The sequence below is a fragment of the Magallana gigas genome, chromosome 6 (genome assembly GCF_963853765.1).
Source record: "Magallana gigas chromosome 6, xbMagGiga1.1, whole genome shotgun sequence".
In the NCBI taxonomy this organism is placed as follows: domain Eukaryota; kingdom Metazoa; phylum Mollusca; class Bivalvia; order Ostreida; family Ostreidae; genus Magallana; species Magallana gigas.
The window spans coordinates 26,149,354-26,170,413 of NC_088858.1; the positions used below are offsets into that span (position 1 = coordinate 26,149,354).

The 21,060-nt window shown below is 33.6% G+C and overlaps 1 protein-coding gene across 2 annotated transcripts in view; it reads left to right on the plus strand.

Annotated features, from left to right (window-relative positions):
• LOC105346783 (cysteine-rich motor neuron 1 protein) overlaps nt 1-21,060 on the plus strand; it is a 40,259-nt gene that overhangs the window by 1,249 nt on the left and 17,950 nt on the right. For both annotated transcript variants that reach the window (XM_034470532.2, XM_034470531.2), the window contains exons 2-5: nt 7,733-7,978; nt 13,256-13,373; nt 17,901-18,016; nt 19,754-19,951. In XM_034470532.2, coding sequence (XP_034326423.2) covers nt 7,733-7,978; nt 13,256-13,373; nt 17,901-18,016; nt 19,754-19,951 — 678 coding nt within the window. The remainder of the gene's footprint in view (nt 1-7,732; nt 7,979-13,255; nt 13,374-17,900; nt 18,017-19,753; nt 19,952-21,060) is intronic.

The window sequence follows — 21,060 nt, forward strand, 5'->3', positions numbered from 1 at the left end:
ATGCTTGCAAAATCCTACATAATGATTTTCAAGATTTTTTGTCCCAATGTGCATCAATTTAAACTTCTTTCATAACTTTATTTCCATGATAATGTCATTTGAATAAAACAGCAAAATTAACAGTTGGAGTTTTAATCAAAATCTACAAGTTTATAGAATGTAACTTTGGCATTATTAATTACCCAGGTAATTAGATATAATACACAAAAATGCATTAATTTTCAATGTTGGAATTATATGTGTCTTTGATGATATACTTTAGAATGCATCTCTTAGAAAGATGAGATGTACAAGTTTTAATTGATACTGGACCTCTAATTACCTATTTATTTTAATATTTCCATTAATAAATGCATAATTTTTACAGGCAGAATTTGGCATCTTGAAATATCATTCTAGGAGCATAAAGCTAGCTTCATAAAATCTAACATTCCCTTAATTCTTGTAATTAATGCATGGGTGAAAAAACCATAATTTTGAGTAATTAAAGTGCCATATATCAACAGTGGAAGAAAAACTTTCCAGTTGCTGAGCTTTCCTAGTTTGACAGATGATTAATGCTACATTGTTGGGGAAACAGACAAAATCGCTGCCATGACATGCCAGCTTCCTTGGAATTTACCTAGTTCTAGAGATCTATTTTCAAAAAACTCCAAATTTTTCAAGATGTAATGGAGTAAGAGCTATAGGCAACCAAGGTCAATGATTTTGGCCATGCAATCAAGACAGAACAAATACTTTAATGCCTCATTTGCTGACTGTTGGTAAACAGAGAGAAAGAGGTAGTTATTAAATGCTGAACACATCACCGAATTATCAGCGCTGAAATCTGGGTATTAAATGACTCTGATGTTTATTTTTATATCAGAAAGATATTTCAGCATCTTGACAGCTGATTATGTTAATACATTAACTTGGCTTTAAGACCTCATGGTAAAAGGGATAGCTGTTGTATCTTGAAAGAGCTTTGAATAACTTGAATAATTTTCACATTGACCGAATTTGTGGATAAACTCAGTAAGAAGGCATATATATTTTATTTAAAAGTACTCTGCCATTAAATTGTTTTTGGTTGATGCTTTTTTTTTTCAAAATTAAAAAAAGTATGTACCGTACTTTGAAAAAATTTGGAAGTTCTACATATTTTATGGTTAATATATGAATTTAGACACAAAGCTTGAAAAATTGTTAGATGAAGGAGATTTAATTTTTCCACGAAATTGTACGTAAACAGTTGTAAATAAAAGAGACACATTCTACGTTTCAGTTTTTGGCCACCTTCCACACAGGTTTTGTGGCCCATGCATGCAGTTGTTTCATTAATTTAAGGTTGTACGACATCAAATATTGACACACTCTTCATGGCGGGGGTTAAAACAATTTGGAAGCCAGTATCTTAGATCATTCACCTGTTGTATAATTACAGAGAAAGGGCAAATTTTTCCTATCAAGTTCGTTTTCCATTATGGGTGATTTACTCCATGATTAAACGCCTTGTTTTGGTATGAATTTATCTAGGCAGATGACCTAATCTGGACAAATATTTGTACCCCGTGGCTTGTATATATAGGTATTTCCACCTCAAAGTTCTAACTTGAGTGAAATAACTATATCTACACTCAGATTTCTACTCTGAAGGTCATACAATTGTATGCGTACTGGCTGAAGTTAACATCGTTAGTTTCCATTATCATTTGGGAATTTTGACTTCTGATGTCAGATTTTGAATCATATTGCTCTCTGTTTTAAAAAGGAAAGATACTTTGTGTATTCATTTCTTTGAAAATCGTCTTTTGCATTTTTTTCATAAAGTACATAGGTACCCCTCTTTTATATTTTTATTTCGGAACTTATATAAGTACCTGTAGGTTTGGAAGACAGATAAGAAGACAAGTAAAAAATATAATTAGGAACTGGACCAGATTGGTATTAAGATTTGGGTTCCCAATCCTAATTGCCAGGTGCTTTAACAACCAAAAGCAGTCTGAAATTGGCACCATGCAGCAGGGATGAAGTTTGCCTGACCACTATGTGTATACCAAATATTCAATTCTTGGCTTTGTCACTAAAGTTAAAAGGGTTTTGATTTGATTTCAAGAACAGGATATTATTTCAAGGGTGGATTATTGTATTATTTTAACAATTGCTAATCTTTGCTCCCTGTAAGTATCAAAGGTATTAATAAATCACATAAAAGTAGCATAATCCAATTGTTTTGAAACTTTGGAGTGCTACATTTAAAACACATTACATTCATTAGTACTTCTGAGCCCACTTAAATATTCTTGATTATGAAAATATATGTACCATAATCCAAATTATTTTTTTTCTTGTATTAATAAGTGGAGCAAATAAAATTTAAGATATGTAAAGTAAAATGCAGGCAGGTTTTTAGCCTATTGTATAAATAGGAATGAAGGTAGTAATCACTGGTAAAAATTATAATAAGATTTCAAATTAGTGTCAAGGTTTACCTGAGCATTACTTCCAATTAGAATGTCGGTAATGTCCAATCTCTGGAAGACTTGAGGTTAAGCTATATTTCTTTGAGAAGCACGAGTTTGACATCAATACTGTTTACGTAAATACAGCTTTTCATTTTCGTTCATCCTAATTGTTACCTTTAAGAAATGTGCAAAAAAGGAAATTATAGATGTTACAATTTAGTCTCCTAATTTATTTTCCTGAAATTGGAGAATCATATCAAGTACTGTACATAGACAATACTAGTATCTCAAGGTTAAAATAGTTTTTCAGCAGAATTTGGTTAAGTATCAGAAAGTTTATTGACAATTAATCTACATGTAATTTTTTTTATCTGGGCCTCTTATACGACCATAATCCTTTCTAAGTAAAACATGCACCATATCACATCCTGTATGACAATTTATCAAAAGATCAAAAGGGGATGTGCTGGTTTTTCATCTTATCTATAAAGAAGAAATTCCCCGCTTTCCTAGAATAGATGATAGCAAGAGCGGATGCACTGTACAGGGCAGGGTCAAGAATGCTTGTACTCCAGAAAATGATCTCCGCTGCAATCACTGTTCATTCTCAAACTCCCATAGTCAATACAGTGTTTGCAGATTAAGAAAGCTGCAATAGCTAATAATTTCACATTTTGAAGTTTTTGAACATTTGCTAGTTTTTGTGATTTTTTTTTCTGTATCTTGAAGTTTGAGGGCAAGATTTGATTTGTTTTACATGTATGTTAATTAAATGCATTCAGGTGCAGCATAAGGTTCAATAGATGATTTAAACTTTATTTTCGATTTCTCATTTAAGTACAATATTTTTTAATGGATTTGTTGAAATGAATGACTAGTTACTTTGAATATTAAGGCAATTAAAAAGGAAAAAAAAACATCTTAAATTGCTTAACAGCTTTTGAGCAAAATGTGTGATCAATTTTAATTCCCATATACCACAGTCTAGACAAGGATAATACTTTTTGGATTGAATGTGTATGAATATTAAACATTCAAAATTTCTTTATGTATTCAATTTCAAAAATGCATATAATTATGTACTTATGTACCATACATTTAATTTAATAAAAGAAGCAGTCATGATTTTGCTATTCTTCAGTTGGTAAGGAAAAATGGATCTTACAAGCATTTTATCACTAAATATATAATGAAGTGTTTAAGAAATACAGAAACAGGGTGGAAACACTACTTTAGAATCCATATTTAATTGAGAACCGGTACTTAATATATTTCTGCAATTTTGTTGTTTTGCATCAGATCGCAAGTATATAAAATAGTGAGCAGAGAACTTCTGTTATAATTTTATTTATTTAACACAGATGCAACTATCAATAAAATAATGGCAAGATTTTAAAATCTGTGAGGGGTACATGTTTCTACCGAATTTGTGAGATGTAAATTCCTCTCATTTAGTTATAGAAATCTACAGTATATATTGTTTAATATCAATGATTCAATCCAATCCATGTAATTCTTGAACAAGAAGATTTTACTAGCTCTGCATGATCTTTTTGTCACCAGAAAAAAAGATCTCTTTTTTATAAGGTCAAAAGAACTTCAAAAGTTAACTTATGTTTTCATTGTAAAAGATTGATCAGGACATATTTTTTAACATTAAACGATCACTTACAACTTTTACTCTGACAGTATCTGGCTGGTACCTACAGATAACAACAGAACTTTAGGTGATTGAGTTACTTTGATATATGTAATGCTTTCTCTTTAAAAAATATTAGCCATTTTTTGTTCTATGATGCTGGTTTTACAGTTAGCAACATGTGATATGATCCAACACTGTTTAAGTCTGTTTGCCTGGCACATGCAGTCTGTAATTAGTAGACATATGGCTTATCTTAGAAAGCCGGAGATTGAACTGGACAACCGGACTGGTTCAAGCAAACAGAGATTCTGCAAAGAGCAGTCCTGTAGTCCTAAGATAAAATGATAAAATGGAAAGTTATGTCATCACGTTCAGATGCTTCCCGTATCTATTTGTCCAAATGTCATTAGAAATATGTTTGGGTCACTTAGCTGATAGCTGTGAAGCACCTTAATTGAACATATCTTCTAGCGCTGCGACAGATAGCTGATCTAGTGATCCAGGGACAAATATTTGAATTGCATGACACATGAGGACACTGAAGCCCAATCAGACTTGGGGGTCTGTGTTATATATATTATTACACACAACAAACTGTTTAAATTCCCACCTTGACCTTCCGCCCCATTGAGAGATTATGGACCACCTGAATGTTGTATATATACGTAATCTTAATTGTCAAATGTATATATTGTTGCTTTTAATTGAAAGATTATACTTTAAAGATAACAAGTCATTGCATCTGAATTTAATATAAATAAATGTTCTTTTTTTGTTGTTCTTGCTTCTGTCTTGATGTGTTTAATCTGAGCGCAAAGTGCAAACCCTGTGCTTTATGTCTGCAAGTCTTGAAGCCAATACAACTGGCACTTCTGAAATATGTCAGATTTCTATTGCCTCCTTTTTTATCAACCCAAATTGTGAGATTTCTTGTACAGGTCTGGGTCATTTCACCAGTTAGCAGACTTTTTTTGTCAGTGTTAGTCTGTTCCTTCAATCATCATTATCCTTGTGTTAGGGTGAGGTGCTGACTAGAATTCGGTGTCTGATTGGTGTTGATAATGGCTTTCTCCTTATAGTTGGTGAGCTCAGATCAATGTTTCTGATCAGCTCTACATGGCATGGGGTTGACCACATCAAGTGACAGGGCTAGACTTACTATATGCCATATCTGTATTTTATCGCCTAAGTGTCTGATTGATTGTGATTGGACAAAAAAAAGGTCGCCAAGCAGGTATCCACGATTTGTTCTGTGTTCCTTTCCCTACATTAAATGGTTTTTCTTTTTATCGATAATTGCACAAAAATGTGTGAACATTTTTCCTGTCAGACAAGCCAAGAGCAAAGCAAAAATGTTTATTAATATGATCTGGCTCAAATATTTGGTGCTGACAGAATAAATAGAAATATCGGTGCTATATGATATTATCCTCTTGATGGGCTGATAAGCGATTTTCTGATCACATTACAGTTATGTGTCTAATTAAGCAAATTTAAATAGCTTCGGGAGAAAGAATTCCACGTCTAGTTAAAGGGCTAGTAGTCAGTATTATCGTGACAACGAAGCATGCAGTCATGAAGTGAATTATCCTTTTCGGATTACGGTTCATATGATAAGATAAATCGCATTTTATCTAGTTTTGTATTTGGAACATTTTTTGTATGGAAAAAATATTTTAAAATCCATTATTTATATGGAAATGTTTATTTTTCGGGAAATGATTGTCATCTGGTAGAAAAAAATGCATATGTGTAAGAGATGCACATGCAACATTTATAAAATAATAATTCCATTTTAAATGATTAATTAGTTCCTTGAAATATTGCAAACTTTTTCAACATATGCAGTTTTCTTTATGAAAAACTTGCTGTAATTGAATTTCTGGATAATTTAACTGGTAAAGAAATGGAGGGTGACAGCAGAGTTACATTCAACATTGTCATTCTTTCAGCTTGAATGCACAGCCCATAGACCAAAACTAAGACACAAGTAATGTTTTGTTTAATCAGAAATGTTTCGCTGACCCACCTGGGGAAGAGGGTAGTGTATTGTAAACAGTAAGGAAGTGAGAACATTCTTGTATGCCTTTGAATTATGTCATCTCTTTTTCCCTCGGCAGATATTGTGTTAAATGCGATGCGACAGTCCACAGCATAAAATTTGGTTATGTAATGAGCAGAGCTCTGTAAGAATGTGTTTTGTCTTTTGTACGACTGCATGCATGAGCATTTAATTTCATATCATAAAATGTTATGTCACATTACATGTGTTTTTAAGCTCGAAGTCACAGCTGTGTGCTAAGCATTGCTATGAGCTGTACAAACACAATAGTTTCAGTTCTCTCCGTGCTAAGTTGCTTAACAATAGGTAATAGGTATGAAGAGGAAAAAAACACACAAAGCAATATGTCTTTATTGATTATCTCACTGGAACTTTTGCTCAAACATAATTCTATGACTATTTTCCAATTTGGTACTCATTAGAGGAGGAATTACACTACATTTTATTTGATGTAAAGTGTTGGTGTTCTTTGCTAGTCATAACTTTGAATATGATCTATACAATTTATGTATGGTGTTTACTTTTGTCTGCCGTGTCAATGCTCTGTATGTTTCATTGGGAAGATTTTCCCCTCCAATTCACTGCAAGCTGACTGCTTAACATCCCTAGATTACACACCTAAGACTTTCTGAATAGCGTCTTCAGTCACTTATTGCTTGTCGAGTCACCAATCTTTTTTTTTGACATTGCATCTTGACAATACATTAAGGATTTTTATTATTATAACCCCTTCAAGAAAATAATATTCAGTCTTAGTTTTTTCTTCTTTTCTTTTTTTTTAAAGAAATTGGTTTTTTTTTTTTTTCATTTGTCGAATTGCTATTAGCCAGGTGAGAAATGTAGCCTATAGGCATTTATAGTGGATTGTCTACATCAATGGAATCAAAGCAGTCTAGATTTAATTTAACCTTACCTTCTTTATGTTGAAGACATGCTATGAGGAATCTTTAAGTCTTCATTTCAATTATCTATTGGTTCTGTGTACATTATATAACATTTCTATGAAGCTCTGGATAACCTAGTTTTTCACATTGATTCACCAGGCAATTTTCTACACAGGTAGTTGTTCTAATAGTTGGGGAATACATTTGATAACGGTATAAGAGTATGTAAAAAATTTACATAATGTGCTATTTTCAATTTATATGGATGTCACAAGTGAACGAGTTATGAGAGAGAATGTAACGGGCTTGGGGTAAACTTTCACATCTACTGAGTGGTGTGTTTTAACATAAAGGTTCTAGAAGTAAGAAAGTGGAATGGCAAAAGCCTCTTACATAATATTTTGTTGATACAGCAAATTAAGGACTTAGATTTAGAGAAAGGAAAACAAACTATAGGAAATAATCAATGAGCTTGAAGAATACATACTACAGGCTTTTATTGTATTTTAGGTTATATTAAGTAGAAGAAAAAAATCTCCAGTGAGCTAGTGGTATAATTATAAGATTTTCAAAAAAATGGAAATAGAGCTTATTATTTGTTTTCATTATTAATATATTGAACATTTTTTATGAACAGGTTTTGTTTTAGAAATATGATATTGCAGGTGTATAAATCAACCAATTTTTTTCATTGCAGAAATCATTCCAAAGAAATGTGAGGGAGTGAGATGTGACAATACAATTATAAGAACATGTCCAGTGGACTCAACCCTTGTTCAGATTGAAAGCAAAGACAGTTGTTGTAAAGTCAGTTACCAATGTGTATGCAACAAAAACTCATGCAGAAGGACGACCTGTGCACCAGGGTTTGAGAGTGTCCTTCACCACCCTGCAGAAGGTCACCCGGGGTCATGCTGCGACCAATATGTCTGCAAACTATCAGGTTAGTCAATGCAACTAGTCGGGTTTACTATTATATATAGTCATAATTCTGTCAATAAATGAAATCTTAAAAACCATGGATATCTCGGGCTCGAATACTCAATCGGAATGGGACTCAAGTACCGTGATTGGCATGAGTGTGACGTCTCACATGCTATTTCTACCTGAATTTCACCAAACCATAATACTTTGAATCATTGGATGTATTGATTGGTTAAATTAACTGACTTGAAATCATCAGTTCTGGAAATGGATCCTAACTCTCTGTAGTAAAATTTATAATGGTCAGTATTGTTTAAATTAAGCTACAATGTAGGTAGTCTTGAGAGTTGAGACCATTTAGACCATTTTATATTTGCAAGTTCCTTGCCATGAAATCAAGTGTCATTTAAGTGTTTGACTCTCCTTGGCTTGGTAATTTGCTCTCTATCGGAAAAAAATGTACATCTAAATATAATTAGTAGACTGTTTTTTTTATTCAAAACTTTATTTTTGTGATATTTTTTCAAATTCCTTGGATTTAGAAGTTTCATAGATTACTTGTTGTATGAAACATTTGTTTGTCAGTGAAATGGAATAGCTAGGTTTTGAAGAAAAAAAACCCAGGTTTTATAACTAATTTACATCTTTTGACCAAAAATTTAGCCATTACATGGTAAATAGACACTTGTCTGAAAAACTGGCAGGATTGAAGTAAAAGAAAAAATGTCAAGAAGCTATTGGCTCCTCTTGTGACAAAATGTCCACTTCTTTTTAGCGATTATATATCCAAGATTTACATAAAAAAGAGATGTGACGAGTGCGCTGTGTGGCATTTAGGGTCTCTGTGGCAGATTTCTTTATACTTTTAGGGGTCGGAATTGGAAATTTATTGTAGGACAATGATAACAAAACAAGGAACACTGCCCAGTGGACACTGATGTTTGACTGACCTCATGTAAGGCCATGATGGGAGTAAATAACATCAGACATGTATGGCACCTATGGGGCCACAAGATTTATGATCCACTTCATTTTTTTCAACATATATGGTTTTTCCACCGCAAGGGTTTTTTTTATACTGTTTACTTGAAAGTCTTCAGAATGTCACATGGAAGAGGTTGAATTGACTTTGTTGGACATTCCTCTGACAAAGGAATGTAGATATTAAAAGCAACATCAGTACGTTAATATTGTGATTAATGGTCTCATCTCGCACCAAATATTTCTCCCAAGTGTGATACTGGTGCATATAAATAAACTATCCCCTATCTTACTATGACATGAAGAGATTATGATCTTCCTTAATTACTTAGAGTGTGTGGGCAGCAACTCGTTATTTTTGCAAGTGAGAAGCTCAAAAACACTATACTCCATTAAGTATATTTAGTTTAATTCATGCACTTTTCATGAACTTCATTTTAAAAAATGTCAAAAAGATAAGATAATTCGGTCACTTCTTGCAACTGGAGTGCTGAGGCCATGTTATGTTCTTCATGGTTCTAAGTCAAATCAGCTTGATCCATTTGTCTGTTCTCAAATTTATGCCAAATTAAATTTTCATATCTACAGTCTGGTCACGGTTTTTTCATCTGCTACATTAACCTCGGAAGAAGGGTAATTTAGGGAAGGCAAACAAAGCATTAGTGATGGGTACACATGATGGTCATCCTTTAGTTTTTGCTCACTACTGACAGAGTATTATGGAGTAAATACTACCCACAATAGTAGGGCATTGTGATTTATGGACAAATTATCTGTTTTGTTCAATGGGCTCCTGTGAGCATGACATCTCTTTTTCATTAGACGCTGTTGATAACTTCATTGATCTTCAATATGGTGAGGGCCCCCTCCATCTGATAAAACAAGAAGTGTCCTCTTTTCTTCTAATGACAGAGACTTTGTGCTTGAATTATAGACCCTCATGAAAATTCAATTTTTATCTTCCTCATCAAAGCCAAAAGCCATTGATGTGTTCAGCCACAGACAAAGAAGACAATTACTTAAATTCCATTAATTTTAATCCTCTTAAGTGGCTGTTGTTATTATTTTATGTATTTTAGGGGGCCCTCCTCGATCCATATGGGTTCAATTTGTGTCTAGAGAGATGCATTTTATAAAGCGTTGCCTTTCAACATGAATATGACATTGCCAAAGACATCTGAGCTGCAAGTAGAAATCTATGGTGTGTCTTGCTGATATTGTAAAGGCTAATTAGCATAAAGCAGTCGTCTCTGGTTCTATTTGGAGAAAAAGTATTCTATCATTGAATGTGGAGCTGTTTATGCAGAAAGAGTATTTAAAAAAAAATATAGGTAACCTGGAATAAAGTGGTATATTTGATACATGATGAATGTGTAGCGGGTTAAACTGGTTTGTTGTTGAGGGGTACTGGGACTCTGGGTCATCTCTCTGACTGTGATTTATGGGGAATCTCCCAGCCACTTAGGCCCAAAACAAGTAAATTTACGTCTTTTTTTACATTAATGTGTTTTATGCATAAAAAATAGTCAGAGAATGATATTAATTCTGGATAATCATTTGTGAATTTCTAAAGAAAATGTGACTCTTGGTGATGATTTAAATGTAAAAGAAGCTTGATCTATTAATCTACCTGGTCAGTATATGCTCTGACCTGACTTAAAAATTTAGAATTTGATGACTTTGATATATATCATTTTCATAACATTATATTTGAAAACAGTCCTTTTTATCATTTCTAAAGAATTTTCTACAGACTATTTGAAAGCAGGTTGACATCATATGAATAGATTTTTTAAAAAAAATCCTTTTGTGTAATAAAATATATGAAATAAACCTTCAATTCATTAAAGCATGTTATCTTCTTTAGGTACAGATATGTAAATTAAGTACAGTCATATACTGCCCACACAAACTGAGACTGTGTCCTTGTCAAAACCTTTCCTCAGCCCACATGTTTATTTGTCTGATGTTTCATTTGGTGTTGGATGACCACAAATATCAGCTAAACATATCAAGTGTCCATATCGGTTTAAGGCTCAAATTCTGAAGTTTTTTAATAAAGAAGTTCTAAGTTGAATGATCAACTGTGCAGTTTTTGAAGGGAGTTAAGGACCCGGCATATTTAACTTGGATTGACCTTTACAGTGAACAGTTTTATGTTTGTTTAATACTGATATAATCCTATAATTGCAGATATTACCAGTAATACACATTAACAAAACATGCAAAGATTCCATGCGAGGTTAATTTTCCTATAAAATGTATCCCCAAGATAGAAAATGTGTATTCCACACTAGTTGTCATTAAACATGATAATGACATGACCATGATGGGCAATATATTAACCCTTAGCAATTAATTACCTGTAAGGATCATTAATTAAATCTTCTTACATAACTGCTGACATCGGTCTTTCCTTCAATGCAGTGAAGGGCAATTACTCTGTATTGCTGGGATGATGTGTGAATATAGTCACATTTAGCTATCGCATCGGGGTATAAACAAGGGGCTGTTACTCTGTATTGCAAGGATTATGTGTGAAAATAGCCACATTAAGACGTAGATTTTTACGCAGTTGTCAAGCTAGTAATTATGATGCATAACCTCTGCCACATTAGGGTGATGTATGGGTGACCGTTTGAGGAAGACTGGCAGGCAGGCGAGAGGGGATCTCCGTAGGTTCATCACCAGGTCCTGTAGACTGGTACGTCCAAAGGCCTGAACCAAGCTCTCTCAGTTTTTTGTAGGGTATAATTTTGAAAATTTATTGCACGCATTTGCCTAGCACTTTGTTATAAATTGTTTAAGAGAAAAACTTATTAATTGAGAAAAATACAGACTACATGAACATGCTCATTGTGTCCTAATGTAATAGTTTTGTACAATTAGATTTTTAGACAGTGTTTTATGACTTGAATTGCAAAAATTTAATTGGAAGCTACATAATATAAAAAGACATTTTAAGTAAAAAAAGAAAAAAATCCTGTGCAAAGCATTTTTTTGAATCATTTATATTTTAATGTATTTCTTCTCCAACCATGCATCAAGATTAGAATTTCATCAGTTAGGTTTCAATGAAATTGTCATATGGCAAGTTGATTTAAAATGCCTGGTAGATACATTTTTTAATAAATTCTGAGAAAGGACAGAAAGCTAGGTTATTAACTATATTACAAGCGTTGGCACTATAAGTACGCAATCATAACTTGATATGATAATGATGAAACCAATTCTTGGCCATTGTCATGAGATAAGCTTGGATATAATACTTGACGAGAGAAAAGATACACTGGTTTCTGCCAGAATACTGTACAGGGATTAAAATCTTTATCCCTCCTGTGTAATTAAAGTTACTTAATGCTTGCATATATCCTACAACACATCAAATTGTTCTTTGATGGATGGCTACAGTTAGATAATTTGTGTGTGTTGTGATATAAGGCAGAGATGTCCATGTTGTAATGTTAGTGATGATTACTCCTCTCATTTAGATCCAAAGAAAGTAAAGAGAGCAAGTGTAAGAACATATGTTCTGGAATCCACAAAGACTTGAAGTTGTTGGCATATCAAAGTTAATATTTCACCCCAATTGTGCAACCACAAGCATTATAGTATAAAGGCTTTGATGAGAATGGACATGGGAAATGATGGAAGGTGCGAATCCATCATGAACAAGGACCATGCAACAAGCTGTTGGAATGTGCATTATCCTCAACAATAGGGGGATGTCCTATTAACATGGTGCAATGTCCCGGTCTTACGGTAGTGATTTACTTGTCATAGGCGGAGTGTTTTATCAGGAATGTCATCTAATGACCATTTTTGTGTATCCCTAATGGTAGCATTTGACCTTTTGTTCTGAGGTCAGTCACACAGGGTTTTTGTTGTAGGTTGCATACCAATTTATCAGTACTTGGATTTCAAATGGCTGATCTTGGCAAAGCAAGTCTGTGGTTAAGAAAAATGATAGTTTTTTTGCTGAGGTCAACAAATTGTGAGAGAAGCAAGGGAACAAATTCAAAGTATTAACAAAGAGCAAGAAAGCAAAAGAAATGTAATCCCTGGTGTAATAACAGTTTGATATATTACAATGATTTTATTTTTTAAGCTAAACAACACTGTCATAAAGGATTTATGTTGCCTAAACCAATTGCAAATCAACAACCTTTTCTTTTAAACTGAAACCCTTGCAAAAAGATCAGAGAGAGAGAGAGAGAACATATAATATATGCAAATGCTTCTGGGAATATGATCATAATGAACGTTAAAGAAACCACAAAACCCCTTGATGATGTGAACCATTTGCTCATTTCAGAGAAGTGCCAGTCAGTGGATTGTCCATGGATCCAGGACCTGCTGCCCGAGTGTCCGGCAGACAGCCACTTGTTACCCAGTGTTCAAAGTAAAGATGGCTGCTGTCTCCAACCCCCAGGGTAGGTCTTCTTTTATCTTTTCAACCTCTCCCACCCTTTGTGGACAAGTCATTGCTACAAGCCTTTTTAATGTTGCTGTTAATTGCTGGGAAATATTTTGGTGGTCATATATGACACATTGTGGTGAATATCACATGGTGTTTCTAATAAGAGTTCAAAACATACTAGGAATTTTGTTGAAGTGACAAATGTGCATACTTTATTTAAAACATTTAGATGATGAGATGGTCACCTTTATCATTTTTGGTTCATGTAGGTATCATGCTTGCCATGGGCTTTTCGTCCACTTCAATTTTATGTTAAGCTGAGGGGACCGAAAATCCTTGGCTAGCGAAGATGTGTAAACCTAAATTAAAACAAAATTTCGCATAACAAGTATGATGTTCAAATCAATTTTCCACATGAAGAACATTAGAAAAAAAACTTGAGAAGAAAACCATTTTTTTATCAATAGATTTTCTCAAGGTCTTGTTCCATTTATAACTTAGCTCTACAACAAGGTGACATGTTGATCCAAGAGTGCAGACGTTGAGAAATTGGTTGTTGAAGTTCAATATCTCAGATTATTATTAAGTTGGGAGGATTGTACACAGATGTGTGGCAAAGCTTTGTGTCTGCAAGACCCTTGACACTCCTCCAGCGAGAGCATGGGCCACTTGTAAACCAGGGCTCTGTGAGTGAACTATTTGAATGGGGAAAATTTATTAGGTCATTTTTCATTGATAAATTGAAATTTAAGAGAAAAGTCAACATAAATTTGTAGGGTAACCCTTGTGGGGGTTTTTGCCTGTAGAATACATGTTTTGTTTGGCTTACAGTCTAAATTTAGTTAAAAGTAAACTTAATTACATGAAATGCAATGTCTGCTAAAAAATATCATTAGTTCCCTCTCTTAAGGATAAAATGGGTCTACCCAGTATTTTGACTATTTTCAAATTGATTGAAAATGCAATGGAATTCTGTCCTAAACACAAATACATGTACCAGGATATAAACCTGTAAAAAAAAAAATCAAAAAAAGTATATACATTTTTTAAACAAACTTTTGTCATGTAGAAAAAATGGAAACTTGAGAGAGAGAGAGAGAGAGAGAGAGAGAGAGAGAGAGAGAGAGAGAGAGAGAGAGAGAGAGAGAGAGAGAGAGAGAGAGAGAGAGCATTTTTGAACCACTAAGTTCTCTTGTTCTAACCTTTAGGCTATCGTATTAGTTATATTGAATTGTGGAGTTTGTTTACCTAGATTATAGAATTGCTAGATTTAAACAAAGTAAGACCTGCGATAGAGCCATGAGTAGACTGACCGTTATGACACTTGTCTTAATATTAGTAAACAGTATTAGCAATGGCAGGACATTGTTGTTCCTTGCAAGTACATAATACTCTAAGCTTAATATCTTGCTCCAACATGACCCTGTTTTATTACCTGAAACTTTTTCTGTGATACTGAACAAACATTGTTCAATATTTTGGGGGACTCCAACACAATTTACAGAACTCTTTTAAGGAAGTGTACAATGTATTTAAAATTAAAAAAGAAAAAAAATTTAACCTCCTAAAACGTTCTGTTCTTGAACTGTTTTCTATTTCTATGTGGGTCGACATGTAATGCCAGCTTTGAGGCTTATAGCTTTAAAAAAGTAAACATCCACAGTATTTACTTAAAACCCTCTTAATCCCCATGTCCTTGTCTGACCAAGGTATATTAAGTAAGCAACAATTCAACTTCTTCCGTCGCTAAATAACCAGAAAATGTACTGCTGTTTTTTCATTCAGATTTTGCATGAAGCCTTGATAGCAATAAGGTGGTCACCCAAGATGTGCCTTAAATGAACAAGTGCTTTGGGTTTTTTTTTTTATATATGTAAGAGAGTAAATTGATCTTTACCCATATTCATGTTTGCAAACTTAATCCTCAATTGATTTAAAAAGGATTTGCAGACAGGTATTAACTCATAGGTCTGCTAAGTTATGGCCCCATATGTAATGCATAATTGCATTTAGGACCTGAACTTTTGAACTTAAAATGTAAAAAACATTATTATGCTTGATTGGCTTTCTAGCTTTTAGACCTAATTGAAAGAAGAATGAATTTGAAAAATGAAAAGCATTTATTTAATTTTAAACCTCTTCAAAGGAACCATTACAGAAATTTTTCAATTGTAAATCAGATATGATGAAAACTATTAAGACCACGCATTGGTTCAGCTTAGGTTTTACCATTGACCTTATAGTGTAGGGATGTACAGGCAACTATTATATATATTTGACTTGCATATATATGTCATTGACCAATTTGCTGACCAAATGTGAAGTAATGATAAATGTCTTGCACTTACAAAATATTTTGGAGAAATGTATCAGAAATATAATCTGACATGTTTTTTCAATTATTTTGTTAATGTTTCTTTCCAATTTTATTCATTTTTTTTGTCCTTTTCACTGTATGCATATCTTTCATATAAATAAAATATGGGACTACAATGATAAACTTCAAAGTAGCAGGAGACAAACACTTTGATGACAAATTTTGTGCGTTTGTTAATCTATTATTAAAGTAAATCTTCCAGAATCCAAAATTGATATAAAATGGTATTGCCTATGTATCTTATACACAGCTGTTGTAGCACAAGACCTGTACTGGGAGAGGAATTCAATATCAGTTGGAGAATGTTGTTTACTTTTGTGACAGGTAGCACAAATATCAATATTTTGAAAGCGAAGGAGAACACATAGATCTGAAACCTGTCTGAACTATAATCTGGGACCCAATCACTGCTTGTACAGATGGAAGGACATTGATTGATAGGTTATTGGCAGAATATAGTATACAGTACAAATTGATCCCAATTTTAATCAAAGGAGCAGATTATGAGAGCAGAAGTAATTTAGGGATCCATGAAAGTTCTTTAGATATACCTTTGCCGAAAATTTAATTTTTCATTAGCCCAGGCAGTCAAATTACTTAAGGGGCTTAATTCATCTAAAATTAGAATACATGAAATTGGAATTCCTTATTTCCAAAAGTGTATTACGCGTTTAAGAGACCAAGTAACTGTCACATGTAATATAAGTTGTTTTTTTGTAAAGAATACAGGATGGAGAGATTTATATCTATAGTGTAACAACATGAGCAGTAGAAGTTAATCCTTGCTGTAAACCCCTCAGATATGTAAAATATCCATAGCTGATTCATGGAGTTTTGACTTTAATTGATTTAGCAGGAGGCTTCTTTTTTGTTGATAAATTTATTAGACCAATATTGTCATAATTCCTTTCGAGGTATTTTTCCCAGGTGTTTCAGATAGAAATGAAAGCTGGTCCATTACGTCAGGCTCGGAGAATTAAAAATGGCCAAAAACCCACAAGTTTATTCATCATATAGGACCCCAAGTACATAATTCTGGTCAATATTTTTCCTGATAGGGTTACATAAAGCAAACAGGCATTAATTTTCTGTGTATTGTCAATTTTCAAGAGCCTCAGCTAGGGTCTAGTAAGATTTAAATCTGAGTTCCACAAAAGGAAGAAAAAAAGGTGGTTGGAGAAAATATTATTTCGTCAAATTAACTTTTGTAAGTAGCTTGGAACAACTGTCTTTTTTTAAATCTTCATGCGTCACACCATGTAATTTTTTGACGTCTTATCATTCCTGAAGGTTGTCACCCCCCCCAAAAAAAACCTTAACCTGCAGTTGGGAGATATGAACCATGACTGTTTAAGTGTTAGAAATTTTAATTTTCAAGGTTAATATCTCACAGTTAAGTTTTTTCAGCACCATAAAGAGCTAAATTTTATTTCACTTCTACTTCATTTGTGACAAAGGAGCGAGGTTTCCGCTGCATTTAATTCCTCAGCGTACAGAGTTATAAAATGATACACAAGGTCAGCATTGCGTTACAAGTCACTTTCAGTCCCACAATGCATGCCAAAATAAATCGGCAAATGAAGCAAGCACAAATCTTACATTTTATTGACTACCCTCAATAGGAAAGCAATGAAAAGAATCTGATCCATGATAGCAATTCTACTTAAATAGGTGGTCATCAAGGCTAAATTCTATACCTTGGAGTTATTGAATTGAAAAAAGTGCATGGAGGAAAGAATTTTGAAGGTTATTAATTGGGTCCAAATAAGATTTAAATGAATGGTCTTGCACCGTATTACCTGTAAATGATTCCTGCTGCAATTCTTTTATATTGAAAAAAACTTAAGCAATGTACTTGTCAATGAAATTGAATCAGGTAGCTATATGATATATAATATGATGCAATGATATTTCAAATGCATGTAAATAGTGCAAAGAAATATCCTAATGACTTCAGTTTATTCTTTTTAACACAGTATATGTACATAAAGAATATCAAATTTCAATGGTCTTCATATGACTTTAATGTTTAGACACAATGCAATATGATTTAAAAGTATTGGTTACAGCTCTATACAACATATAAGTACATATATTTCAAGTCAGGTATTACTGACATTTGATTACATAGTTATTCATAATTTGCATCGTTGTCTCTTGTAGGTGCGAGTGTGACAGGTGCCCTCCAGAGTTGTGTCCCAGCGGTCTGCGTGTCCAGGTCCTGGAGGAGGGGCAGGGCACCCCGGGGCAGTGCTGCAGCAAGTACAGATGTGTCAATGGTGGGTGATCCTCACGCAATCATTCCACAAACTTGCATAATGATGCAAAAAAAAAACATTTTTGTCCTTTTATAAAGCCATATAAATAGGAATGCAGCTCGATTTAAGGAATTTTAATTTCATATTTTTAATTAATGGTTTGAATCAACCAGTTGTGTATCAGAACTTATATATCTGACTATTAGCCCTCATCAAAAGATACGATGAAGTTTACGGTTAAAATAGTTTCACTGCGTATCATTTCTGCCGCTTTACAGACAGGACCATCCTTTATGACATGTTGGGCCACACATTTATTTTTTGAAATATGTAAATCACCCATATACATAACTTTGCAGAATCCTCAATGACATTAGTTTCAGTCTCCTAAGTCAGTTATATATTTACAGACAGCCTCTTGTAATTTATTTGTCAGCGTGATAAGGCTTTAATAAATTAACTCCAAGTCTGTCATCTCGCCTTGGTCAACATGGTACAGGGTGGTATTATTATTAGATCCCTTAATCATAACATGTAATTTATTAATTCCCTGTGTCAATTTTGGAAATATTTGAAAATCTGCCAGTGCAAATATGTTAGATGTTTAAATCATATGTTGGTGTTATATAAATGGTTAATCGATTAAGTCATCCGCATGTATAGGTGACCTTTTGGCGGCATTTTGGTGCCACTTCTTTCAATATTTTGTCTGCAGCCATAGACAAATAGGCTTTTCAATATTTTTTTACGTATTAAATAAACTGTAAAATTAATGCCATTTAAATTTCTGGACTTCCAAGGTGGTTTTTTTTGTGCATGTGAAAACTGTTGTTTCGTTGTAAGTCTGACAGGTATGTAGCAAAAAAAGACATAAAGAACACCAAAGGCGAACTTTTTTAAAGAAGCAAATTACATGTTGATATGTTCAATAGCAACAGCTTAAAAGATCAATCATCTTGATAAATCCCAGAGGATTGAAAGATCATCGTATTATAAATGCACATTAGTATATCATGGATCCAATGATTTTTCTCTGGAGCACAGTATTAACTTTATGTCCGGATGTCATTATGGTCTCACCTTGAATGTTAAATCCAGCTAACAGTACATATCTGTTATGGTGTTAATGACTTAGAAAAATATAGTTGAGATGACCACTGTTGTGTTTGTCCAGTGGGTAGAACATTTGATCCGTGTGCCAGAGGCTGGAGTTTGAGCCTTGAAAGCGACTTTCAAGATAACAATTGAAGAAATTTTTTCAGCTTAGGGTTTTTTTTCAACAGTGCTATATATTATTACGTATCAATTATTCAAAACTTAGAATTTTGATCCAGTGATGCAATATAGGTGATGGTATAATGAAGATGTTCAAGTTGATGGGATGTTAAAGATGTTAAACATTTGACAGATAGTTCACTGAGAATTTAATTTTGTTTTGAATTGAATGAAATTTTTTTTTTATCACATAGAGGTTAAGATTAACTAAATTGACATTTTAATTTTAATTCTTTTAGCCTAAGGATCTAATTACTGGTACTTTAAAATATATTGAACTGAGTCAGACATAATATCGATGAATCCCTCACTTACACTATTTATAAGAACACTACTTCATACGGTACATTTTCAGATTTCTGTTAATTTGTGATACATGTACCTATGGAATTTGAGAATTTTTTATTCATGCATTCAGCATCTACCTTAGAGAAGTAGATATTATCATCATTGTAAATGATTTTCCTTCTCTTTGTTTGGTAGAAACTGACCTCAACTGTCGCACAGAACTAACTGGGACCGAGAAGCTATACCTGGATGGTCAGAGCTGGAGGCCGGATAAGTGTGTCAAATGTACCTGTAAACGAGGACTGACATTCTGTAAACAGGAGTCGTGTCACAACGTCACCATATGTCCTTATATGGAAAGCACAGAGGGAGAGTGCTGCCCTGTCTGTAAAGGTCAGTATTTTACACAGAAAGATCAAAGGTCAAGGTCAAGGCATTTTAAACCCAAATATAAGACTGCTTCATGCTGATACTTGAGTATATGGGTTATCCTTTTAAAGTCTGATCCAGGAATGTGATATTCAAAATTTCCATTCAATTTTTTTTTTTTTGGATAAGTAGATAACAGATTGGAAGTGACTGCTTTGACTCCTTTGATCATCTTGTTACATAATGTTTTGATTTTTATTGAGTGTGAATCAAAGGGTCAATCTGGGGGCATCCCATGATCAAATGACCATTGCTGTTGTCCATGTCTGGCCATGTTACCTAATTAAATGTGGTAATTGAAAATCATAATAGGCTCACCATTATCATTTCTCTGGTAGATTTTATTTTATTGCCACAGTTTCTATTGTCAACCTCTAATGAAATCAACTCCCCAGTCTAAAGGATGAAAAGTCGGGTCTATGAATAGGTCCTTTTTCCAGATATTGGTCCTATTTTGGTTGCTTTTATTGGTCATTTTTTGCTTCTGCGGGCCATGAAAACAATTTAGGATTGTCATTTATAGCGTGAAGTTCCATTGTAAGGAGACAACTGAGCATTTTTACGATGCATTTTGAACACCAGCGGGAGGTGGGGAAAGAAAAGATCACCAGATCTCCGAATTAACACCTGGTGTTGAATGCATGTATGTATAATGTACACCCAGAGGTAGATTCCAATCTCCCATTTGAATTCAGTTTACCAGATCTGTCAATTATGTCAACACTTGTTGCTTAAAGACGACAATGAAGAATTTAAAAGTAGAATGGTGTTTGTATATCCTCAATGCATATTTTGAAGATTGCTTTGACTGATTAAGCAAGGGGGAAGAGAGAGAGAGAGAGAAATCATGGCTAAATGCAGATTGCAATGGCTATATTGAATTGAAAAAAAAATTTGTCTATGAAAATCTTTGAATAGCAAAGTGCAGGTGTTTGCAAAGAATGGATACAATAGAACCCTGTGCAGGTTTTAGATTTGAGAATACATGTAGTGCATAGATATTGCAGCTAATAATGTATTGAAATTGAACATGCTTGAAACAGATTATAGGCCAATATACATATCTATTATTA